This window comes from Oreochromis aureus, linkage group 10, assembly GCF_013358895.1.
Source record: "Oreochromis aureus strain Israel breed Guangdong linkage group 10, ZZ_aureus, whole genome shotgun sequence".
NCBI classification, from domain to species: domain Eukaryota; kingdom Metazoa; phylum Chordata; class Actinopteri; order Cichliformes; family Cichlidae; genus Oreochromis; species Oreochromis aureus.
Window position 1 is genome coordinate 14,232,376 of NC_052951.1, and position 26,025 is coordinate 14,258,400.

Below are 26,025 nucleotides of genomic sequence, written 5' to 3' on the forward strand. Positions count from 1 at the left end.
TGATGTTACACATCCTATAATCAAACAAATCTGCAGATATTGTTACCATCTGTCCGACTTCATGTGTGACTGCACAGAACTTTTCTCCTTTGTCATGTCCTATAACACATAATGAAACAGTATCTCGGTTTTTAACTGGTTCTAGTTTACAAAAGTGGAGTCTCATACATGAAAGATGGATATAGCTTCCAGATCTGCAAAGTACAGCCAGCAAGCCCTCTGGAACAAGGCCCTGGACTATAAGGGATCACTCTTGTACTCTTATGATTATTCCATATTTTTTTAACTTTATTTTTATCTTTATTTTTTTGTATGTTCTGTTCAACAATTTCATGCAAATGAAGTACAGTGACTAGTTTAAAAGATATATTTCTTCTTTGTCACTTTATACATCATAAAAACACAACACAAAATATACACAGGACTCCTACCTAAAGGTATTGCATATGAAAATGTGCATGCACGCATGTTTATTCTTTCTTTACAAGTCTGTAAAGAGGGCTGATCTGAGATATTTAGACAGCCCGGGGTGGAGAAACTGTTGCACATGCTGTTTCGTGTTACAAATTTCCATTTCCATCATGAGGGCAGATATAAGTAAACAGATGCGGGGTATTGTACTTGGAATACTTCCTCAGAATGTTGTAGGACAAGACTTTGTATAGGCTCTAACTGGCTGCCAAGAAGACTGTACTTGTCAGCAAAGCTGCATATGACTATTGACACATTCCTTTTAAGATGGACTCCCGTCATAATTTACGGTGCTAAACAAATTTAAAAGACCATCACCTAATGTGAGGCTTATGCCACAGCTGCCCTGAATTGACAGCACTGGTAATTGCTAAAAATATTTTTTTTTTTGTTGCTGCTGCAATTTCAATTATGATGTTTCAAATTAACTTTTTAGTTTTAAACAAGTTTTTGACAGATTTGTAAAAGATTTGTTTTCTTGTTTTTGTGACAGGCGGTCTAATAAATTTGTTAAGCACTACTTGAATGTCAAGCCTCTAAAATAATAAAATAATATTGTTATTGTATGTTCAGAAAAAAGGATGTGAATGAAAAAGACCTTTGTCAATGCTTGTTCCGCCAGTATATGTCATTTATATTATGTTATTATATTACTTTATATTATATTACCTTTATATTACTGGTATTATACATATATGATTACACAATGTAAATTCACGCACATGCAGTACAATCCTAAGATTAAACAAGAAGTCTCTTCTTTGTCACTTTACACACCTTAAAAAGGCAATATTTAGTTAGAAAATGTACACAGCATTCATGAATTTGAAGGAATGTGTGTGTGTGTGTGTGTGTGTGCACGTTCACTCTTTTCTAAAGTTTGTCAAAAGGGCTAAATGAGTCCTTAGTGTAACAGCCTGGGGGGAGAGACAGTTGCACATCTTGTTAGCTTTCAGCCTCCAACAATTTATTAAAAAAAAAAAAAGCCTTCTGGCCTTTTCCTCTTAAAGGTTGTCTAACTGGTTTCGCAGTGGTGATCATCAAAATGACTCCTAATTTTCTTTTGCTGTCATAAAAATGATTTTATTGATATCATTTTCACATGTTTTCTGTCTTGTTTTAGAGATTTTAGCTACCAACTTTGCTTTCTTTGCTATGTTTGTTTTTGGTGGGGGTTTTAGACATTTTATTGTTATTTATAGTGTCTATTTTGTTGTGTACTTAAGTTACACAAACTGCTGTGATACTGATACTGTTTATAAGTGCCCACACCTCTCTCTGAAGATATTTCTGTTTGTAGACGTTAAGAAACCATGGTCACGTGTGCACAGATATGTATTCAGGGTTCATATAGCACCTGGTTCAAAGGCAGTGCTGAAACTGGAAGATATAAGGTTTTTTAAGCCAAACTTTTTTCACTAAGTAATGCTGCTAAATTAGTAAGCTAACCCTTAAATCTCTTTAAATGCAGGCTAATTTTCTAGCTAACCTGACTGACTTATGACTGCATGGCTGGCATAGAAAATCTAAAGTACCTGAATCCTGATTCTTCTGTGACTTTTTAACTTTGTTAAAAAAGAAAGAAAGAAAAGATTGTGGTTGCTACCACCAACTGTAAATAATTGTTTTTATTGATTCACGATGAAAGTACTTTTATTTTGAAATATTTGAGGGACTAGATTAGTTAATAGTTTGTTTATTAATTTTTTTCATCTTCCTCCAGTCTTCCCAGGTCAGCTCACAGTTGCAGGAGACTATGTGGGCACACCAGAGGTCTCTCGTTTCTCCCCAGCAATAGATTTCAGTTTGCTGGAAACATCGATGGGGAGGATTTTCCAGTTGCTCCATAACTTGAGCGCATAGTAATCCCTCAAGCAATCTACAGCTCCAGCTGGTCATGCCTGGAAAACCTCCAAAAGAAAGTCTCCCAGATGGTATTCTAATCAGACGCCCGAGCCACCTCGTCAAACTCTTTCTGAGCAAAGGAAAAGCAGCTCTATCCTGAGCTGTGGATGTGCCAGATCCATAGACTATTTGTGAGGCTGGGTCCAACCACCAAAGCCAGGTAAACTGTTTAGGAGTCCACCCAGACCTAGTTAGTAAAGTTGACGTTTGGAAGGCAGATTGACTGCTAAATCAAAAGCCTTGCCTCCTGCTCAGCATCCTTTCTGTGAAAGTTTTGAGTGCCTCACTGATCTGGCTGTCCAAAGGCCTCTGAGAAGGCAGCAACTCACTCACAACTCAGAGGAAGCAGTCCACCGTTTTCCAGCAGTGAACCATGGCCTCAGGGTTAACACTACTTTAAGACTTAACGCTCACTTTCATACTTAAATACTGTAAGCAAATAAAATAATTTCCACTATGAAAAAAAAACCCTTAAAAAAACAGAGGCATGATTTTGTTCTTAAACTGGACACTCTTCTCACCCTGGCTGTGGCCTGGGTTCATATCACAAACAGGAGCAGAGACAAGTGGAAAGTTTGGCAAACTCCAAGCACATGCTGAAAACCTGACTGACCTTGTGCGGAGAATGCTCACAGATTTCACTCCACTGCAAGCAGGAGAGAGGTACTGATCATGTTTAGTTACTTTTTTTTTTTTAACTTTTTAAAAATACACATCCCCATTTTTTTTGTTTTTTTTTGTTTTTTTTCATTCCTTGCTCCTTTTTTTTGTTTTAATTTCAATTTAATTTGGCTTTTATTGAGTTTGTTGGTTTCAGTTTAATGCAAAAATGGATATTCTCTATTAAAAGTATTTGAAAGAAATTAAGTTTAGGTGGTTAGTAACTAACTGCACGTTTGTCAGCACAAAGAGAACAAGTAGAATACATTTCCACACAATGCTTTTATTCATTTAAAGGAAATGAACTCAGACAGAATTACTTTGAATGTAACATAAATCCAAGGAAAATTAACAGCTGAATGTTTGAAAGGAACACAGTACCTGAAAAAAGATTAAGAGGAGCTCTAGTAGTTTGTCCTCGGTCAGAAGCTGAACAATGTCAATGTTTCTATTACAGATGGATTTGAATCCAATCTGGGTTATTACATAATTTTTAAGACTCTCTCAACACTACGCACAAATGGTACTTAAGTGTATCATGCTACCAGTCTTCAATTAGTACCCATAATATCCAGAGCCTCCATTAAACACAGAGGAACATTTAAACCAAAACAACACACAATATTCTTCCACAGGATGGAGTCACGTGTGTTATTAAAATTGCTGTAATTGATATTTTGTATGATAAATGACAGTGACAAAACAACACAACAATAAAATGATGAACCTCAGTATTACTGCCCAAATGCACATCACATTTCTGTCAGTGTTGAATTCACACTCATTGCCACTACACCCATGAGCAACAATTCTATTACTGCAGGTTTACTGACTGACATTCAGGGTTATTTCTTTGATCCCTTAATAAAATATCCTCACGTGGTTTTGTCATTTTGACAAAATATGTGGGAACAACTTGTTCAGTACCATTAAATATATCCGTATCCACAGTCTCCAACAAGCAGATTATTAGAAAGTAAATCCACCACAATCAAAAGCGTCAAAATCAGAGTCTGCCACTTCAAAGTCAAAGCTGTTAAAGTGGGGGGAGTTGAGTGCAGGAGTGCCAGTGTGGTACCCTCCTGCTGGTCCTATGCTGGAGAAATCTGTGTTGAGTGGCAGATCCGGGGCTTTGGCTTCCAGATTAGAAGATGAGCATGCGCCTAAATAACCCATGGCAGATGAAGCAGCGGCCCCTCCCATCAGCAGATAAACTGCCTTCATTGCTTGGGCATTATTGATAGTGCCGTGACGCAAACAGCCTGCTGAATATGCACCTCCTTTATGATACTTAGTACGGGAAGAATTCCTGCCTGTTGAAATGAACAGTTTGAAAAACATGTTTTAATAAACTATCTATGCAACATTTTTACATGAAAATAGAAGAAACACCAGTGCTCACCTTTCTCCTTCGGGGAAGCGCCAGTCATCGGCCCAGGGGAGGATGACTCTGTGTCGCTGACAGGTGGAGTTGGTGGATCTTTATCCAGGATTTGCTCAGGCACAAGATCTTGAAGAGTAATACGTGGTTGTGGCATCTGATGTCGCTTGCAAGGACTGAGAGGTGATGAGAGACTCTGTGGAAAAGAAAATGAAGATGCTGTTAAAGAAAAATAATGTTCCCAACACAATGCCTGCCAGGAATTCAAAGGAATTAATTAATTGATTGATTAAAACACAAAAAAAATGTGCAGAGCACATTCTTTATGTGAATAAATTAATCTAATTTCCAAAGAGTCTATAGTGTAGTGTATAGTGATTTTACATGCTAATAGGGATTTTTCTTAAAATATATTCACACTTTTTCGCCCTACTGACTCTGGTGATTCACAGCCTTCTTTCTAACACCATTACAAGGTCTACATTCATTGTTTTATGTTAAGCATCTCTTGGGTACACACATTTAATGAATAGCAATGACATGCACCAGTCAGACTCATTTAACCTGTCTATTGTGTAGGTCTCCCTTTTGATGCCAAAAGCTTTGACCTTTGTGACATGGACTGTTTACAGAGGTGCCCTGGCAGGCGCTTTCAGTATGTATCTCTAAGCTCTAGTTTTTTCAGCGCTTGCAGATACATACTTGACTTCAGGAATCCTGATTTGGGGAATTTTAAGGACAAGTCAGCACATTGAACTCGTTTTTAAGTTTCTCATCATTTTTTTCAGTGTGGCTAAGGAAATCCTGCAGCATCCAGGAGTGTAAATAGTCTGCAAGAAGGTTTGATAGGTGGTATGCATCAAAGTAGATGGGGTCACCATGGCTACTCCGACCAATCTGCCATACAAAGCATGGTGTGATGCCCCATGTTCTTTGACCCTTCTACTATAATAGCCAGCATTAATGTGAGAAAAAAAAAAAGCTGCTGACAGTCCTATCAAGTTCATCTATTTTGTATGATAACAAATTACAATTTGAATAATGATGGTAAACATAGATGGTGAACATAGTAAACATTATTGCTAAATAATTACACATAATTATAAATAATATAAATATGTTATTAACTTACCCTTTTCACTTTTTTCAGCACATTCACCCACTGGCTGAAAGTGAAAAAAGTGATTGTTATTACCTTTATGCAAGACATAATGTACATAAATTCATGTACAACAATGGAATACCTGGAAATTTTGGAATGTGTAGCTAATGTATCTTTCACCTGACATATATGTTTCAAAATAGCCAAAAAGGCATAATCCCCAAACCACTCAAACTTTGTTATATTAAACTAAAATGCGTGCAGAATTAATCTAAAACAAAGCCCAAGAGTTAGCAGAGAAAGCCCCAGAACACCTGCACTCTGCAGAGGTTTCCGCCAGCAAAAGCAGATATTTATTCTGGGGCAGGATCAGAGCAAAGCAGCAATCTCTGCCCCCGCCGGAGGGTAATTTAGGTAGGTCCAAGATCTCCTTGCCTTCCACAATCGCCTCACAACTGTTTTGCAAGAGTACCAGCTGGCTGGGAGGGGATGATGCATCATGGCACACCAGGAGACTGCCTTCAGCAGTTATAAGGAGAAATCTTTTCTTCCACTGTTTGAAAATAAATCCACCTGAACCAGAAATACAGAGAGAAAGCTGAACTGTAGAAAATGCTTGTTGACAAAATGACAATGTGATAAACAATTCCAATCAGAACCACAAACCCCCAGAGCATACTGAGAGTGATCAAGATAGCAGAGGGAGCATTGTACATGTGGATTAAAGAATGAACACTGTGTCATTCCATCATCCCAGCAGATTAAAGGCAGTCAGATGGTTGGAGGATCAAGCATGAATCAGATCCTGTTGACCACCGTGTGCACATCATATAGTGTAATCGCACGCACACTTTGTGTTTACTTGTTCTATATGCCAATGGTAAACAACATATGGGTATTAAAATAACAACTGTCTAAGCATCTTTTTAACATTTTTTTTCAAACTACAGCTTTAGGTCATGTTTCTATCAGCATTTGTCACAGCTTTGAATCTTGAGTGAAACAATGTATATATAGATTCGTCTGTACTTATTTGAGGAAAAACTCATTATATGGTTGCTAATGGATACAAAGATGAGAAAACTGATAGGTTTCTCCTATTAAAATTGTACTCAAGAGCACTGCTAACTTATCCTATTTATCATCCTTTTTTTAACACCATCTCCATGTTAGATAGACAATGTAATGGAAATTATACATAAATATATAAACAAAATCTGCATTTGCAATAGCATGACAGGAAGTACACAACAAACTGGGAAATTACCGTAAGCCCTATAAAAAGCAACACTTGCCTACCACTAGAAACATCCACACCTGAAGTAAAGATCCAACTCACCATACATCCTGAGCATCCCCTGATGTATCCCCGAGATGTTCATGTTTACAGTCGATGTGTGACTCCAACGGGCTGAGAGAGAAATGTTTGCAGACAGAATGGCCAAAAAGCACACGAGGCTCAATGTGAGTTTTTAATGCTCAGCTTTAATCCCCAGTCAGCTGGGACGCTCCACAGAGTCAAAGTTCAGCAGCATGGTATGAAAATGGGCTGTGATGACACGTTACACAAAGAGTGCTGTAGTGCGTGCAGAGATACTGTGTAAATCAGGATGATTTGATTGTTTTTGAATGTTAGTTTTTAATACCCATTTGCTTTTACATACACCAAATGGATATTACAACTGAAAGTCATTTGAAATCATCAAACCATCACCAGACATCCATTTCTTTTATTAAATGCACACCATGAATAGTAAGCCAACAATATAATTAATCTTTCAGAAGTTTTGTTGCTGTCATGAAAATAAAAATAATGACATTTTGGGGTTTTTTGGGGACAATTTAGTGCATTGTTATCTTAAACTGTGAATATTTATCAACCCGTGTCTAATCAGACAATAGTGCACTTACATTTACTTAAAAAAAAATAAGTCCGCATTTAAAAAATTGTAGGTTTATTGGAACCTATCAGGGTTGTAAATGTAGCTGAAATGCAAACTAACTTGCAATGACTTTTCAAAGTTACCAACAAATAATCTAAATGAAGATATCCTTTAATCGACTATTATTATATAATCTAGTAAAATGCATCCATTGAAAAATAGTTGAGTAAAGGTTAACTGGTGGGATGCACACTTGGGGATTCGGTGACAGTGAATAAATGCATTTATCGTTTCAGGCTAAAGAGGATTACTGTCTAATGAATGGTGGAGTGCCTGATAAAACTGAGAAACTTTAAAAGCTTAAAAATGGTTGAAGTGAACATTAACCTGGTTTTAATTTTTCCGTCTTTTTCATTCTTTCTGAGTTGCAGCTTTCGCTTGCTGCATTTTTTGTGTGTGTTTATTAATTGTGTATAAGGCTACTTGAGCCACCGCTGATCAAACTCATCTGCATTACACATACTGTTTAATGCCAAGTCCGAGATCAACTAATAGTGATATTACAGTCAAGCTTACCCTAATGTAATGTACCCTAATGTTTTCACTATCCCAGACTTTTACATTAATTTAGGAAAAAACACAGTAAATAAAATTCAACATAAACACTGTAGTATGTGAAGAAATGAAAACTGAAAAAATCAGCTGTTCTAACAAATAAATATGCTAAAATTCCAATGATGCCACAACCACCATAGCATATAATTGAATTGAATAGTATGTAAGTACAATTAATATGCATTTGTGATATGTGTGGTAGTCTACTTGAGTTACTGCACATTAACTAGTAAGCTGCTTTCTTTGAAACAGGTTAACTGTGAGTGACATTAGAAAACTAATGAGCAAAATCCATAAATTCTCTAAATTTGTGTCAGAGGCAATACTTTACAAATAAGTAGCTAAATGACTAAACTTTACAAAAAGACTGGCATGAATTTCCCTTCTAGGGTAAATTCTTATCCCTTCTTATTCCTATTTATCCATATAAATTATTAAAGTTTTTATTAATAGTCATCTTAATAGTTCACAAACAGGATTTTCCTGATTTTTCTAGACAATTCCAGTTTGCTGTGATATGAGTGACATGACAACCTCATTTGTAAAATATTTGAAGGAAATATTTTAAGAGAGCTGATCCTCAAACTGTTTTCTGAAACAGTCTCCAGCTGGGAAGAAGTCCCAACAGCGCTCCTGGTACATCTTCCACACATATGACTCCTGAAAAGACATAATATAAGAAAACAAGAGGTAGTGTGAGACAATGAATGGGAAACACTAACTAAAGAAAAACTGTAATAAAAACATTCAGACTGACCGGCCCAGTGTGCTCGGTCTCATCTTTGTTGATAAGGTACATTAAAAAGAACCTGGAAAAAAAAAGATCCTGTTAATATTTTCTCATTTGTACATCCATGTACAGATATACTATAGTTAAGCCCATAAATGTTTGGACAGAGACAACTTTTTTTTAAATTTTGCTTCTGTACATTACCACAATGAATTTTAAATGAAACAACTCAAATGTAGTTGAAGTGCAGACTTTCAGCTGTAATTCAGTGGGTTGAACAAAAAGATTGCATAAAAATGTGAGAAACCAAAGCATTTTTTAGCGCAATCCCTTCATTTCAGGGGCTCAAAAGTAATTGGACAAATTAAATAACTAAGAATAAAATGTTCATTTCTAATACTTGGTTGGAAACCCTTTGCTGACAATGACAGCCTGAAGTCTTGAACTCATAGATATCACCAGATGCTGGGTTTCCTCCTTTTTAATGCTCTGCCAGGTCTTTGCTGCAGCAGCTTTCAGTTGCTGTTTGTTTGTGGCCTTTTCTGTCCAAAGTTTAGTCTTCAACAAGTAAAATGTATGCTCAACTGGGTTAACATCAGGCGACTGACTTGGTAATTCAAGTATATTTTAGTTCTTTGCTTTAATAAACTGCTTGGTTGCATTGCCTATATGTTTTGGGTCATTGTCCATCTGTATTATGAAACACCGCCCTATCAATTTGACTGCATTTAGCTGGATTTGATTAAACAGTATGTCTCTGAACACCTCTGAATTCATTCGGCTGCTTCTGTCCTGTCCTGTGTCACATCATCAATAAACACTAGTGTCCCAGGGCCACTGGCAGGCATGCATGCCCACACTGCCTTAGCCGTGTTTAAGATGATGTGATATGCTTTGGATCATGAGCCGTTCCATACCTTCTCTATACTTTTTTCATGCCATCATTCTGGTAAAGGTTTCATTTGTCCAAATAATGTTTTTCCAGATCTGTGCTTCCTTTTTTAGATATTTTTAGCAAAGTCAAATATAGCCGTCTTAAGGCTTATGAGTGGCTTGCACCTTGCAGTGAACTCTCTGTATTTACTTTGATGCAGTCTTCTCTTTATGGTAGACTATTGATACGCCTATGTCCTGGGAAGGAGTGAAGGAGTTTCTCTTTAACATTGAAATGATTCTGCAATAATCCACAACAGTTGTCTTACATGGACATCCAGGTTTTTTTGCATTGCTGACTTCACCAGTGATTTCTTTCTTTCTTTCTTTCTGTTTCAAGAGTCCCAAACTGTAGATTTTGTCACTCCTAATATTGTAGTCATTTCTCAGATGTGGTTTTTCTGTTTTTGCAGCTGAAGAATGGCTTGTTTCACCTGAATGGAGAGCTCCTTTGACCGCATGTTGTCTGTTCAAAGCAAAATCTTCCTAATGCAAACACCTCACCTCAAATCAACTTCAGCCCTTTTATCTGCTTGATTGATATTGACATAACAAAAGAATTGCCCACCTCTGCCCATAAAATAGCCTTTGAGTCAATTGTCCAATTACTTTTGGACACCCTCCCTTTAAAAAGAGAGTAGCGCATGCTAAACAGCTGAAACTCCTAAACCCTCCACTCAATTTAAATGTTGATACTCTCAAGTGAAAGCAGATAGTTTACACATTATGTCCACACCACACCCATAATATAACTCAAATATGTTTTAGTAAACAGGTAAAAAAACAAAACTTTCGTCAGTGTCCAAGTATATATGGACCTAACTGTATACAAGGTAAGACAGAAGAGGGGCACTCACATGTAATTGGCCAGGTTGTGTTCATCAAAAGTGTGAGTCTCAAAGCCATGCGGCGTTGTATCAAAGTAGTCACTTCCAATGCCACATATGAAGCATTTCGTCTGCACAAAAAAACAGTGTTCAATGTGGCATGATAAATGTGTGCAAAATATAAACACTGAACTCGACTGTACCTCCATGTCTTCCTTGACTTGCTCTTGTTGGTCTCTGAGTTCTCCAAAGGCGTCAATGATCAGACCTGCAGTACACAATAACACAATCATCACACGTGTGTATAAAATCTGTCAAGAGCCGAACATGTCCTAAAATCACTTTTCTGTGCCAACAGTAATTATCCAGATGTTCCTCACACTGTCCCATTGTGTTTCTTTACTTTTAGTTCAAACCAATTATACAATTATAACATTTGATGAGTAATGAGGGATTTGATAAATGTCTCCCAGGAGAGGATTTTCTGTACCCTGAATGATGGCCAGCAGGATAACAATGACGAAGAAAAAGAAAGTAATATCAAAGACCACTCGATAAAGCTCGTATTCATCTCCAGCTGGGTCTTCAATCTCATCTCCAATGCCTCCGCCTGCTCGGACACCCACATACATGTGGAACAGATAACACTGTAAAGTAAAAAAAAATGTGGGAAGTGGCAAAGTTGTGAGAGGAAGTACAAAGTTTGTTTATCATCCACAATCACGTACAGTCATCATATCGTCACATTTCATATCTGGTTCGTCTTCATCTTCACTCTTGTTGTAAAACTTGCGGAAGAAATTGAAGGCAACTACGGTGTAAAGATACACAACCACGGCCAGCAAGCCCACTGTCATCATGAGCTAGCAGGGAGAAGAAGAAAGAAGAGTGAGCAAAGTGAAGCTTAAACAACATTAGTGCTAGTGAGTATTTCCTGCTCTTGCCTGTTTGCCATTGTGTGTGACTGAGGACAGGATAGTGCGAAGAGTCTTGACACCCATCGCAATATCCAGCAAATGACAGGCGAAGAAGAAGTTGTTGTAATGCCCAAGCAAAGACATCACCAAGTACCAACAGAGGTAAAGAAAAGTCTACAAAGAGATGTGTATAATTTAGTACAATGTAGTGCAGAAATAGTATAGTATGATATAGTATATAGGTTTGCTTACACCATCTGTGAACACCACACCAAATTTCCAGATCTGGTACTTGATGTCAATAGAAGTCGCCCTAAAAGAGACAACATTCTCTTTAATGTGCTTGTTTTAGTTTTCAGAAATCATGCCAAATGTGCATCTGACTGTATACGATACCATGCAAACACAGAGTTATCTGGTTCTTCCTGTTTCTTCTCATGTTGTTGACTCACATCCAGGGAAGCTAAATCAACCCCCAGGAGCTCAGCAATTCTTTCTCTTCCATAAATGTCTCCGTATTTATCAAGAACCTGGACATGGACATGCCATTACATGTGAACATGCTGTACTGAGCTCAAAGTTAAGACCACCTGAGTCAATCTTAACTCACCTTTCGCTTGACAAATTTATCCCAGTAGTTGTTTGGGAAAGAGCTGTAGGGAAATAGGATCATTTGTCAATTACATTAAGAAAAAAGCTTTTCAGAATTTTCTTGTGAACCTGCTTTATCTTCTCACTATTAAAAAATTTCTAGATCTTTATCTACGTACGGTGTATTCAGGACTAATCTGTCCCACTGCCCCTTGATGTCATCATCCTCCGGTTGCTCAGTGATGTAGAGGCCATCAAATTCCAGCTTTCTCGCAAGTTCTTTCTCTCTTTTAAAAATGACCAGAGGAATCTGGCAGAAACGATAGGAAGTGCTGTTTCACTGAGGTATGCAGATGATTCAATATGATTTATCAAAATCTGTCAATATTGATGAAGAAATAGAGATGGAAATTGATAAAAATTTAGCAATTCCATTCCATTCTTTTTCATTATCGACTCTCTGATTCTCATTTGATTCTCCCTGGCTTTGCTTTGAGAGTCACCACAATTGCTAAGCAGCATAATTAATTACTCCCAGGTTAAAATTATTTATTATACTACTCTTTATATTACTTTGCTTTCTCTTTCAAATGACCTGAAACGTGCTGGATCATAATTACTACTTAACAACAGACCTAACAACATACAGCCCCATACACCAACACAAATCCCAATCCTAATGAGGACACATACATGATCTCATTATTTAGGTATGAACACAAAGCTGACAGCACAAAGCAAAGTTGAAAACCAGCATCAAGAGACTTTAAAGCCATCGCCACAGTATTTCTGCTGTAAAAACATGAACAGGTAGTAACGGAGGCATCAGCCTGACTACTCATCTGTTTGTTACCTGTTGAAGTTTAGGGTCTAGTTACTGGGCTGGGGTCAGCAAACACAGCTTTATCATCACTCTGGGTTCTTGGCTAGCTTAGCATTAGTGTTGATTATTATGGACCTTAGACCATGAGATCCAGTATTTCAAATTCTTATATGTAATTTTGCGTATTATAATGTTTAATTAAATACTATTCAAACTACTGCCTTCTCCTAGACTGGCTAAGTAAATGCAACAACAATCATGGAGAAGACTACTGACAGTTCTGCAGATAACAAACATCAACACCCTCCACAGGAAGGGTAAGCTGCATAAGGTCAGTGCTGAAATGGCTGATACTTTGCAGCGCACTGTATCAAAGCCTATTATTTATAATGTGCTAGGAAGAAATGCACAAGCAACTGCAATCACTGAAGCCTTGAGAGAACTGTTAATAAAAGTCCACTCAAAAACTTGGGAGAACTTCATAATGAGTTAACTGAGGCTGCTGTCAATGCATCGAAAGCAACCACACACAGATGGCTTGGTAACTGTCGCCTTCCTAATATCAAGCCACTCATGAACTAGAGACATCGTCAGAATTGTTTGAACTGCTTGAATTGTCTCAGATGAAAATAAATGTTGTATTTCATTTGGAAACTGGATCCCAAAGTCTGTAGGAAGAATGCAGAGGCACAGAAACCAGGATGTGTGAAGTCCAGTGTAGTTTCTGCTATCTATGATGATTTGGGGTACCGTGATATTTGCTGGTGTTTTTGGTGGTTGGTCCACTGTGTTTCATCTAGTCCAAAGTCAATTTAGGCATCTAGAAATTTTTGGAGTAATTCATGTTTCCATCTGCTGACAAGCTTTATGAAGACACCGATTTCCAACACCTAACACCTACACATAGTACCAGAAGTACCAGGGTTTTCTGATCATGTTATGGATTGGCTACCCTATGCTCTCCTGACCTTACTGTTAGGAGGAAGATGAGAAACACCTGAACCAAAAATACAGATGAGAGGAAGGGAACTATCAGAGCAACCTGGGCTTCAAAAAAGACCTCAGCCGTACTGATGCAGATATTTATAAATGAGTCTCAGACAAATATTGAGTAAATAAATGAACATACTTTTTGATGGACATTTCTATATTGTAATTCATTTTAGGAAATATTCTAATAATTTGAGATACTGGATTTCTGACCTTTGTGATTCATAAAACCTGAAAAATGTATTTTACATGTAATGATTATAAAAATTTGAAAATTTGCCTTTCTGAATTAAACAAAAATTAATTTTTTTCTATGAAATTATTTTTTACTATGTACTAGTACATTTTAAAATATTTGTCCAGCTTACCTTCAGGCAGTTGTAGCCAATGATACAGATGAATGAAATGACTGTGTGAAGCATCGCAAGAAAGGACAAAGTAGGCTGCATGTATCCAGTGCTCTCCTCTAAATAGTAATAAACTGGAACATCTTCCTCATCTTCATCTCCTCCACCATTAATTCCGGATCCTTCAAGCTCTTCGCCTGAACCTTCAAACAACGCAGACCCTTCGAACAGCCCGCTTCCCTCAGATAGTCCAGAGCCTTCCATCTCTTCACCCTCAGGCGGGCTGTCCGACACCTAAGAGTTAACAGGGTAAAATGATCAAACAACAGACAGTAGCCACATTAAACAGACTCATCCCAGTCTCCAGGTAAAAAAGGGATAGATTAAATTAAAGGTATTTCTTTTTACCTTATAGAAAAGAAGAATGAAGTTCAGTGCAAATGCAAGGAACAGAGCCAAAAAACGCAGGTTGTAGAAGTTTCTGGAAAGATAGTTCTATAAAAGACAGATAAATATTCTTCAGCTGATCAATCACTTCATACTGACATTAAAATTGCACAACAAAATCACTTTTGACACAAATACTACCATAAATTTATTCCTTTGGGTTTCCAGCTCAGTCCAGATTTGAAAACCTCCAACCTTTTTCAGCTTCTTGTCTTTTTTGGCTGCTGATTTCTTTGGTTTTTCTGGTTCTACTTCTTCTTTGCTCTCACATTCTTTCTCTGTTTTCTCTCCAGTTTCAGCACTAAAAAAATAAACAGTCTTGAGTTAATGTCATATCAGTTCATTCCATGAATTTAAAAATCACGGTGCACTAAAACGTCCATGGTCTTTTTCTTAGCTCGGGAAGTTGCTTCAATGCAATGAAAACCAACCCATTTCATAAAAATGTGCATTCAGATAATCATTAACCTCAAACTGTTCATAGTTGCTTTTTGTTATCCTCCTAGACTGTCCTGGCTAAAAAGTATAATCTGATTTAGATCCATGGAAAGGAGAGAGAAATGCTTGAAGCAAATTAGTATAGACACATCACCAACTAAAGAGTCTTACTCAGCCTTTTCAGGCTCCGTAGGAGGTTCTTCTACAGGAGGAGGTTCTGGTGGTTTCTGACTAGCATCAGTCTCTTCTGGTGCCTGTAGACAAAAGAATCTACTGCACAAGACTTGATTTTTTCTATCCACATTTTTGGTAGATGTATAATCACAAACAACTGATGAATAAGACTAAGCTACTCCTTACCATTTTTCTCTTTGTTATGGGAGTTCCTTCAGGAGTTGGAGGTTCAACTGGTGCCTCCACGCCCATATCTCCAAGTCCACCTGGAGCATCCATTCCTGGTATCCTCCCACCCTCTTTTTCTTGGGTATCCTCCTCTTCTTCCTCTCCACTCCCAGTCTCACCAGTATCTGTTACACCTCCAGTGTCCTGTTCCTCCCCTGTCCTTGGCTCCCCTGGTCCATCGCCATGCACATCGTCCTGGGTGGGATCTGGCATGCTGGCTAAAATCTCAGTGACTGTGATATTTTTGGCTCCCTCTACCAAGCCACCTCCAAACAGTGTTTGCCAGATGATCATAAAGATACCTTTGCATACATTGTAAATGAAGTGTAGTATACTCATCAGTATGGTCCAGAAAAAAGTGGACAAGGCCACTACAATCTCCTTGAAGGTCATCTTTCTCACTCTACGATACTGTCTGCGAAGGTTACGGAAGGTGAAAATGCCGAGGAAGCTTAACATGCTGTTTATAAAATCTGCAAAGGCAGAGGTTGATTCATGTGGCCCTTCCCTTCCATTATTATCCTCATCTCCTCCTCCATTTCCTTCCCCACCTCCTCCACCCTCACCTCCCCCTTCTTCCCCTTCATCTTCTTCTTCCCCCTTTTCCTCTTCCTCCTGCTCTGAAATTTGTGAGGCTATATTCATCTCAAAGATGGTGTCTTCACAGAAGTTGACAAACATCTCCATCTTCTCTGATTCGCCACCCTCATTGACGACATCAAAGATGAACTGCCGTTTGGACTCTCTTACTTGAGGCATCTCCCACTGTCTGCGGTTAACCTCACTGATTTCAAAGTAGATGCGTTCAATTTTTCTGCTGGCTCCCATTATTTCAATACGCCCCAAGAACGGACGGAAGTAGTTCAGCACACTCTCTGCTTGTTCCAGGAAGTTCTGTAGCCTGGTGTCATGAGGGACATGCTCAGACAGATTGGTGAGCAGCACAGCAATGTTGAAGCCAATGTCTTTGGCGGGTTCCTGGAAGCGACTGGCAAACTCTTCATAATTGATCATGTCATTTTCATCTGCTTCTGAGCAGGACAAAAGAAACTGAATCTCAGAGGGGGAGTACTGCTTTTGACTGTCCATCGCCTTCTGGAAGTCCTTCTTTGAGATAAGCCCTCGAGGGTCTGTCACATAATCACGGAAAGCATCTGAGGCCACGATATCTTTCAGTTTGAGGAACATGTCAAAGAACTTGAGTATCATCTCCACATTGCTGGAGGACTCTACCAACATGTCTACCATCTGGCGAGCGATTGTACCATTTACCACATTTCCTGAATAAATACAAAGCAGAATTTAAAAAAACAAACAAACTGGAAAAGGATAAAAAGATGAAAACTGACATGAAAGCGATGAGAAAGTTATTTTACCCTCCAATAAAGACAGCAACATAACAACCATATCTTTCTGTAGGTCAAGAAGCTCCTTCAGAAGACCAATCTGGCTGGAGTCCTGTGACCATGAAAGAAGAACAAGACCTTACAGTAATGACAACAATACTGTCTTGAAACATTAGAGTTTTACATAAAGACACAGTCTTTGGCAAAGTTGAAAGCACAAGTTATACTGTAAGTGTCAGGAACCCAAAACCTTGTTATGATAAGAAGTGGACATTCAAAGTACCGTGTGTTGTATACAATCACATTCATAACAAAGGAGGATGTTAATGAACCAAATCGTCATGCTGAGAGAATTTATGAAACAATGGTTTAAAAAAATGCCATAATGTGAACACTTTGTTTCCCATTTTTGTGATAAAACAGTGCTTAAATCTCATGTACCCCTTTGTGAATATTATATTTCTATGACAGTGAGCATTAGAAGTTAAAGCAGAAGCTTGTGTGTAAATGTAGAGTTAGGTCCATAATTTACTGGACAAAGATACCATTTTTGTAGTTCTGCCTCTGTGTACCACCACAGAGAATTACCATTTTTATACACAGCTACTCAGATACTCAAAAGTAACAGAACTAAGGGATATAATTTAAAATTTAACGATTGATTATGATACCTGGATTAAAATAATTTGCAGACAATGACTATGTTGCACTGTTCTTGAGTGTAACTAGTGGTTTGCACTTAGTTGTAAACTCTCTGTATTTACATTCATGAAGGCATCTTTTGATTGCAGAGCTTAGGAATAATGCACTGACTGTGAGTGTTCTTGATTTGGTTAGATGTTGTAAAGTTGTTTTTCTTCATCAATAAGGAAATGCTATCATCATTCACATCAGTTGTCTTTTGTGGTCTCTCAGGCCTTTTGGTGTTGCTGAGCTCACCACTGCATTCCTTCTTTGTAGGTTTGTACCAGATATTTGATTTGGATTCTCCTAAAGTATTACGTTATTTCTCTGATATGTTTATTTTTTTTTTAATTATCCAGTAAATTTTGAGACAAAGTCGGGACTGTGTAATTCGTCAAGAGGTAATTCCAAATTGTTGTAAAACCCCTTGAATTAAAGCTGAAAGCCTGTTTGATTTAAACTGCACTATGGTGGTGTACAGAGGAAAAACTACAAAAAATTCATAGATTTATAGTTATTTTAAATCGAAGCAACACACAAGCCACAGCTCAACACACCGTAAATGAAAAAGAAAAGATGTTAAAAAATTGTAATCTCTGTTAAATGTGTGCACACGAAGTGGATGTCACATTAAAGTGTATTTTCAAAGACAAAATAATTTTATATTAAAGTGTATACTCCAACAGTTGAGGTTAAAAGTCAGGCCCTCCCTCAGGAAGTTTTGTAGTCACCTGCTTCTTTGTCACAAACTGACTAAGTATAAACTGTGTTTGTTTTTAATTATAAGGCTGTTGCTTTAAAACTCATGGTGCTAACATAATGCTGAAAATTGCTTTATAGGGTAAAAACTAAAAAAACTAAAAAAACAAAAAGACTATTGCAGTGTCTGAAAATATACAGTTTGCTGTTCATGAGGCCTAATGTGCTACAGAAAGGTTTAGTTCACCGTATAGTGTACTGAAAAAAAATAAAAATAAAATAAAATCTGATATATATATCAAACTTTTTTTCTATTTCCTGAAATGACTCAACGTGCTAGTATGTCAGTTTTGTTTGGAAATACACTGTAATCAGCATTAAGTAAATACTGACTCTTACTGGGTTCTGTTAAAAGCAGGTGGATATAAAACAGCCTGATAAGAGAAACCAACATTGAATAAATGAAAAACTAGTAAACACAATACTGCATTAATAAATAAAAAAAGTAGATACATACTTTACCCTGCATTGACCATGTGGAAGACAATTTCAATAATAAATAAATTATTCAGGTGTTAAACAAAATACACTCACATTTGTTTTTTACATTTTGCGTGTGTGCTTTCTTTCATTTGACAGCAAAACAATGCAAGTTTAATGTAGACTTTGAAACACAATGATAAATGTAAAACAGAGAAGCTGACTGTGAGACTATCAGCTAAAGAGCAAAAGCACACGGTAAGGTCATTTGTTTTAGGTGTGTAATATTTGTTAAAATATGCTGAGCTGGGAACTTACAGGTCAAGCATAGGTCATCTCTTAATCTGGCCACATGTTTAAAAAGATTATGCATGCAAAAGCTATCAATGATAAATGTTATTAGCCTCAGTTATCTGCAGAGGATTAATACACTAAACAGAATGGAAATGTCAACATATGTAAATATTTTGACCTTTTGTTTATAGCACGAGCATCACAAATAGCTTTCTGTATTTTAAAAATCATCCAATTAGAAAACACTTTAACACTGTGTATAGTTATAATAATTGAAAGCAACAAAGAAAAAAATCATGTTTGCTCATTATTATATAATATTTCATTTAAAACTCCTGGTGCTAAACATACCTCTGGCAATAAACAATAGTTTGCTATTTATGTGGTCAAGTGTATATAAGAATTTTTGTTTGGTTTGAGATTTTTGATACTCAACAGTTTTGAGCCTCCTTCATAAACCACACAGGTTTGGACCAGAGGCCTGCCTGTACTCCACTGCTCCTAAGCACTGAAGCACTAATACATGACATAACCCGATACATTTTTAAATGCAGAGCTGCTTAAGGACCCAAAGATCTTCACCACACGACTGGTTTTTAGCTTTGTCTCTAGTGTACAGAGATGTCTTTGGATTCTCTAAAACTTTTAATGCCATTATTTTCTGTTGATGATGAAATCACCACATTTTAACAGACTATTTACACACCAACCATTTCACTGACTGTTGAACCTTTCTCTAACTTATTAAAGTCTGAAAGACTTAAGGAACACTCTCTGTAAAGCATTTCTTTTTCTTTGTCGGACAACATACAAATTAAATAAATATTATAAATATTTTTTTAACCATAGTAATTGATTTACAGTTCCCTTTTCCCATGTTTTGAACAGTAGTTCAACTTTTTAGTAATGAATTCATAAATAGGTAACTGAGTTCATCTTAAAGTATAACTATATGGTATAGTTTTAAATTAAAATAGTAAATGGTATAGAATCAACTGGGCAAGTCTTATTATTAAATCTCTTAATGTGTATTATATTAAATGCTGATGAACTCTATTTTTTACACCAGGCAATTCACAACAGGAAAAGGTGCAGGTAGTCAAATAACAATGATCTCCCAGAAAGGGAAACCATTGTCACGGAGAGCCTGCATAAATAATACCATAAAACTGATATTTAAGCAGTCACATGAAACTCACAAAATTATAATTTAATCTTTTACACTAGTACTTAGGCAACATGTCAAAATATGACTGAAATGACCAATCGAATACAAAATGAAATAAAATAAATATTTAAAAAAATAGAAATTGTAATATTTTCTGTAATATTGAGGTGTACTGTAAGGTGCTTCTGTCAATTGTTTAACAGAAAAGTTTATGTGTTTACTGTCAGGTTTATAACAACAGAGCTTTTTCATGTGCAAGTAAAGGAAAGAACCATTGTAAAGTATAAAACCAGTGGAGGTACTTCAAAAAGATTTTCTTGATACCACGTCTACACTGAGTAGTTTAACATACTATACATAAACACCATCAGTGTAAAGCTAAAGCTTTTTTTTTTTTGTAAAGCTGAAGCTTGATTTGGATTTATGCAGAAAATCTACGTCCTAACTTAGGTAGTAACCAGAAACTCGTATTTATCCCTACACTGCAACCTTCCACGCCATTTAACTCGTTGTAGTACGCATCAAGCAGACGTGTAGCTACATTTCTTGAAAGGCGCACGTCAGGTTACGCAGAAAGTTGTGGCGTAGGGTTAAAATGCGGTTGCATTTTATGGCATAAGTTACAGCATAGATGTGATGCAGAGGTATAATTCACATGTAATGGGCATCACACCTTTTATGTTTACCACTGACTTTCTTTCATGGTCACTGAAAATAAAATGCAGCATGAGAGGTCAGGAGGTCAATTGATGATGTTACAGAACAGAGACAACACTGTCTTCACTTCTACAAAGAAATAAATACATTTAATTTGGAATTAATTTGATTGATTGAATTATATGTACATACCTGTGCCAGCTTCATCATCATGTGGGCAAAGACATGAAGAAAGCCAACAATAGCATCCCACAGCCTGCTGTGGGCCAGGGACTGTTGGTTGCCATTGCATGGACCCTGAAACGAGAGACTATGTGTTTTACGCAAAACAGCAAAAGCATCCACTCTGTACAAAGGCCTGATTTGCTCCAGTGTTACCTGGATATATTCAGTTAGACTGTTGAAAATCTGTTTTGCCACTGTCATAGCTTTGGAGAAATTTTTTTTGCCTGGTTCATCGATGACATCCTTCCCAGAGTAATACCAGTAGAAGTCACTTATAGACTCCTTGAATGAAAAATAAGGGGTCATTAGAGAAATTTTGATACCATACTGCGAACACACTTTAGAAGTAAAATTATTGCATAGTTTTAAAATGTTTAAAAGAGAAACCCCTTTTACTATATGTGTAGCTTTGCAATATCACAAGCCCCACCATAGCCTTAAAACCTTTATTTTCAATCTGTATATGGTGCACTAACTGCAGCCAGTGTACCTGGAGACGGAGAAGGTAGTCCACTGTACAGATGATGACATTGATGGTGGTTGTGCTGCCTGTTTGAGTCCGCAAGTAGTTCTGAAAATCTGCATTAAAATTGACATAATTTTGAATAAGAAGATATGTGATTCATGAGTGGCTCAGTTTATTGTTACTCTCATTTGACACATGAGTAATTCCCACCATTATTGTGACCTTCACAAAGCAACTGCAAGAAACGGAAGAGGTCACAGGTGAACTCATCATCTGCCATCACTTTCTCATCTAAAAAGATAAGACAAATGAATGAATCAAAGAGATACATTCGAGCTAAATCAGATTACACGTAACGTTAAAAAAGTCTAACAACTTATCTGAGTATAAGAAATGTGAGGATAATAACTAAAATTCATTACTCAACTTACCATCATGAATACAAGGATTTTAGTATCAGGCACCTCAATAACCACCTCTGACTGAGTGCTGCTCGTTTCAATAAAATTAAAGATGACTCTTTTTTTTTTTCAAATTCAACCCCATTTCCTAAAAAACGTGGGAAGCTTTTTAAAATGTCAGGAAAAAAAACCCTATACTATTTAACTGGTTTACTTTACAAAACATATGAAATGTTGAAACTGAGATTTTTTTTAAACATCATTTTTATAGAGCCCTTCAACTTAAGAAAACACCAGAAAATAGAAAAACAATGCAAAAGCACACATCGTGGCTCAAGAGTTGGGAGTTCGCCTTGTAATCGGAAGGTTGCCGGTTCGATCCCCGGCTTGGACAGTCTCGGTCATTGTGTCCTTGGGCAAGACACTTCACCCGTTGCCTACTACTGGTGGTGGTCAGAGGGCCCGGTGGCGCCAGTGTCCGGCAGCCTCGCGTGTGAATGTGTGTGTGAATGGGTGGATGACTGGATATGTAAAGCGCTTTGGGGTCCTTAGGGACTAGTAAAGCGCTATATAAATACAGGCCATTTACCATTTACAAAAGACAATGGAAATTTAATAAAGCACAGTGGAAGTAGAAAAATACTGGTGGCCGTCAGTTCTACACCTCAGTGTACTAGCAGATACACGTGTGGTATCCATTTCAAAATCCTGCTTCACATTGTTCTCGAGTTATCGGATTCACAAGATTTTCAGAAAACTTGACCTCTGACCTTATTGTCATTGTTTGTCTGTTAGGTAATTGCTTTGGTGTGTTATGAGGGGCAATGGGGATGGCCTTATCAATAGGAAAAGCTGTAAAATAAAAAGTTCTAAATCTACAAACTTCTTTATATTCTTAAAGTTGTCCAGCGGGCCGAACTGGAGTCTTTGCTGGGCCAATTCTGGGCCCCGAGCCTTATGTTTGACACACCTGCCATAACGAAATGTGTGTTTTGCTTCACACTTCTGTGTACTTTGTGAGGTTTGTTTTGTGCACTTTTGCAGCTTGTGTGTTTTTTTTTAAATTTCCATTGTTTTTATATGCTTTTTCATCGTTTTTCTATTTAATGGTAATTTCTTAAGTTGTAGTGTGTTTGACCTCTCAGAGCCACCAGACTTTTGGATGTCATGACTGTAAAAGCTTTGATACAGTTTAGCAGAAATGTTTGCCACAAGTAACAGATTTAATGTTAACAGTTTGAGTTTGGGAACTGACAACATAAATAATCTTGCATTACCAGTTCAGGATCTCCTTTGATTGTCTATAAAACTTTTCTTTTTTCATAACATGCTTTCACTGAAGTTCACCAGACTCTAAAACTGAAACTGAAAAGGAACATCTAAAAAACACTGCTGTCTAGTTGGCAGCATTTGCTGCTCAAAATTTGTAAATATTGTTCCATGTTAGAGCTGAGGCTTTGTAATGTGGAAAATTTTTGGTTTCCACATTCCTTATTGTAGCCCCCCAAACCCTCACAGATGCTAGCTTTATAATTTTGTGCTGAAACAAGCCAGATGGTTGCTCTCCTCTTTAGCCCGGAGGACTCTGCTTCCTTAGCTCCAAAAACAGTTTCTAATTTTAACTCGATAGATCGAGGACAGTTTTTAACTAAACTCCATATTGAGACCTTCTTAAATGTTTGTTTTATTGGGGGTTTTTTTAAAACATGGTCGGGTTATAACTAGCATTTGTAGGTTCTGACAATTGTTTTCAGAAATGCTTCTGAGCTCTTGCAGTGACTTTCATTACATAATCACGCCTGCTATTAAAGCAGTGTTGTGTAATCCATTGTCATCGAGGGACTGAAGATCACGTCCATTCAATCACAGTTTTGACCCCTGTGCACAGAGTTGTGTGGAGAGTTGCGAGTTTCAGTGCTTTCCCTTGTGTTCTCTTGATGCTTCAAATCTTTGAATAACATTAAGTACTGCGGATGATAAAATCTTTTTCTGATAAAATTCTTTCAGTTTTAAACCATATCTCCATTTTCTTTAAGTTTCTTTAGTGATATTATGCATCTTTTTCAGCTGTTTATTGTCGTATCCCAACTTTTTAATGTATTTATTGCTAAAATAAGATTCACAATGAGGATTTTAAAAAAAGAATACAATTTCTCAGTTCCAAAATTTGATACGTTGCACTCCTTTTGTTTCAGTGTTTAACAATATTATGCACAATGTCCCAATTTTTTTGGAAACAGGGTTTTAATATAAATCAAAGAAATACAAATGACTGCGGTTTGACAAAGTCTGACATACAAGCACATGTCAGGCACCATACACGAGGCATCAGCATCACATGCATACAGTAAATTTAAAGAGAAAAAAACCCCAAAAAACTGAGACAGTAACAAACATTTGGTCACAACATGTATAAACTGAGACAATGATAAAGGACTCTTGTACAGACAGAAACAAAGCAGTAAAGTGAAATGTTAGCAGTAGTCAGAGGTGAACCCGCGATATTACTTGATTGATTAATTTTCTCTTTTCTTTTCAATTCCCCGTTCACCGCTGGCTACATGGAACAAGCACACAAACGCAGAATCATGCAGCATATACAAGCTTTTAACGTAAATGTCAGAGAGGTTGGGGTTTTGTCCAACAAAAGGCTGAAGGGAATCCAGTGCATGATAGAGTACATCCGAGAAACCACACATTTCTTGTCACATGAAACTTAATTTGAAGGAGATGTGTATTTGGATGTGCCACATTTATTCATAATTTCACAAATTGAAATAAATAACAATCGAGGAGACTTTCAAAACTTTAGCTCTATATAGTTTAGTTTATAGCATCATTTGTGGCCATGTTTCAAGATAAGAACAGCCTCTTTATACGTCATGTGATTAAGAAATGTGCAAGAAGGTATTAGGGTTGAGAAATGAGGAGCTCTATCACTATTCATAACAAATATCGTTCATGAAAGTTTCATTCCCAGTTTCAATAGTCGTTCATGAGCAGAAAAGACCGGATTCCATCCAAGGCTTTTTGGAATGAACAAGACACGTGAGGAAGGGCGCGAGCTGTGAGCATGAAAGATGGAGAGGCATCCAATCCTCTCTTCAATGTTAGAAAGAGAAATGAGGGAGCAAAAAAGGACAGGGGAGTGAAAGAGGAGCAGCAGTAGGACAGAGAGGCAGATGGACAGAAACATGATTTACCCCGATCTAGGTTCAAGTCTGAGGGCCATGAAAGGAGGGACAAGGGAGAGGTGGCAGTGATCGTGGGGAAGGGAGAGAGGATCAGTGTGTTGACAACAGAAGAGGACTAAGAGATGAGGAGGGGGAGATTAACAACATTCCATGGCAAATTCATTCAGCTAGAACTTTAAATTAACCTCCAGAATTAGATGAAAAAAGTAGGTGAAGCCCAATAGACAAACTACTAAACATACAGAGGGAAACATTTGAACCAATTTAAGTTAAATCATGAATATGTAATTCTTTAACAGTTATCCAAGGGTTAATAATACTTTATGTTAGGAACTAATCACTCAATAAATGAAAATTTGTACAGTAATGGCACAGATGGATTTAAACAAAGATGAATTAATAGATGCTTAAAATGTCTTAAATCTCATCATTCATGTGATAAAATGAACAATGGCATGAATGGGTACTCACTTATTCTTCAGTTGAATTACAGAAAGTGATTTCTCTTGACCTTTCAAAACTCCTTTGAGTCTTTTTTACTTTGCTATTGTGGTTTACACAGGAAAAGAGTCTAAAGTATATGCATTTGATTCCTCCAGTGTCTTTTTATTACTCAAAGCGTATATTACTGTGTAATGCGAGGTTTAACAGCAGTATTCAACACCATAATCTGCATTTATAAATGATTCTGATCATCGACTATATAACAGCAGCTGCAGTGTAACACCTTTTCTGCTGTATCTTCAATGTGAAAAGGTGATGCTTAAGAAAAACAGCATGAAGACTTACTGGTGCCTTCCTCTGAAACCATGCCCAGCCCCTCTGCCTTGTTCTGCCTCTCAAAGGCATTTAGATCCAGGACACTGCACAGAATAGAAAGCTTTTTTTTCCTGTTTACTATTAAAAATTATAAACCACATTTACACGTTTGTTGAGTATTTGAACACTG

At 37.2% G+C, this 26,025-nt stretch overlaps 2 protein-coding genes across 2 annotated transcripts in view; both read right to left on the reverse strand.

Annotated features, from left to right (window-relative positions):
• Positions 1-3,399: 3,399 nt before the first annotated feature.
• On the reverse strand, positions 3,400-6,931 carry LOC120442380. The gene is made up of 5 exons (XM_039618865.1): positions 6,859-6,931; positions 5,834-6,092; positions 5,550-5,583; positions 4,439-4,613; positions 3,400-4,349 (listed from the first exon to the last, which is right to left on the reverse strand). The coding sequence occupies exons 1-5, from the start codon at positions 6,899-6,901 to the stop codon at positions 4,006-4,008; spliced, it is 855 nt and encodes a 284-aa protein (XP_039474799.1). The 5' UTR covers positions 6,902-6,931; the 3' UTR covers positions 3,400-4,005.
• Positions 6,932-6,995: 64 nt separating this feature from the next.
• The window catches only part of LOC116336197 (ryanodine receptor 1-like), a 55,524-nt gene continuing 36,494 nt past the window's right edge, over positions 6,996-26,025 (reverse strand). Inside the window, exons 85-106 of the mRNA XM_039617990.1 lie at positions 25,866-25,939; positions 21,692-21,772; positions 21,506-21,594; positions 21,169-21,297; positions 20,983-21,087; positions 16,839-16,920; positions 15,421-16,742; positions 15,232-15,314; positions 14,764-14,923; positions 14,584-14,670; positions 14,197-14,469; positions 12,195-12,325; positions 12,035-12,077; positions 11,821-11,954; positions 11,677-11,737; positions 11,452-11,598; positions 11,236-11,370; positions 10,998-11,154; positions 10,711-10,775; positions 10,538-10,638; positions 8,775-8,826; positions 6,996-8,677 (exon numbers count right to left, since the gene is read on the reverse strand). Coding sequence (XP_039473924.1) covers positions 8,582-8,677; positions 8,775-8,826; positions 10,538-10,638; positions 10,711-10,775; positions 10,998-11,154; positions 11,236-11,370; positions 11,452-11,598; positions 11,677-11,737; positions 11,821-11,954; positions 12,035-12,077; positions 12,195-12,325; positions 14,197-14,469; positions 14,584-14,670; positions 14,764-14,923; positions 15,232-15,314; positions 15,421-16,742; positions 16,839-16,920; positions 20,983-21,087; positions 21,169-21,297; positions 21,506-21,594; positions 21,692-21,772; positions 25,866-25,939 — 3,607 coding nt within the window. The 3' untranslated portion in view covers positions 6,996-8,581. The remainder of the gene's footprint in view (positions 8,678-8,774; positions 8,827-10,537; positions 10,639-10,710; positions 10,776-10,997; positions 11,155-11,235; positions 11,371-11,451; positions 11,599-11,676; positions 11,738-11,820; positions 11,955-12,034; positions 12,078-12,194; positions 12,326-14,196; positions 14,470-14,583; positions 14,671-14,763; positions 14,924-15,231; positions 15,315-15,420; positions 16,743-16,838; positions 16,921-20,982; positions 21,088-21,168; positions 21,298-21,505; positions 21,595-21,691; positions 21,773-25,865; positions 25,940-26,025) is intronic.

Bases quoted from the DNA above. Each gene is read 5' to 3' on its own strand.
- LOC120442380 (XM_039618865.1), bottom strand. From the start codon at position 6,901: ATGAACATCTCGGGGATACATCAGGGGATGCTCAGGATGTATG. The intron at 5,584-5,833 runs GTGTTCTGGGGC...TTTCACTTTCAG, and splicing joins GAAACCTCTGCAGAGTGCAG to CCAGTGGGTGAATGTGCTGA. The intron at 4,614-5,549 runs GTAAGTTAATAA...TCTTTTCCACAG, and splicing joins TGCTGAAAAAAGTGAAAAGG to AGTCTCTCATCACCTCTCAG.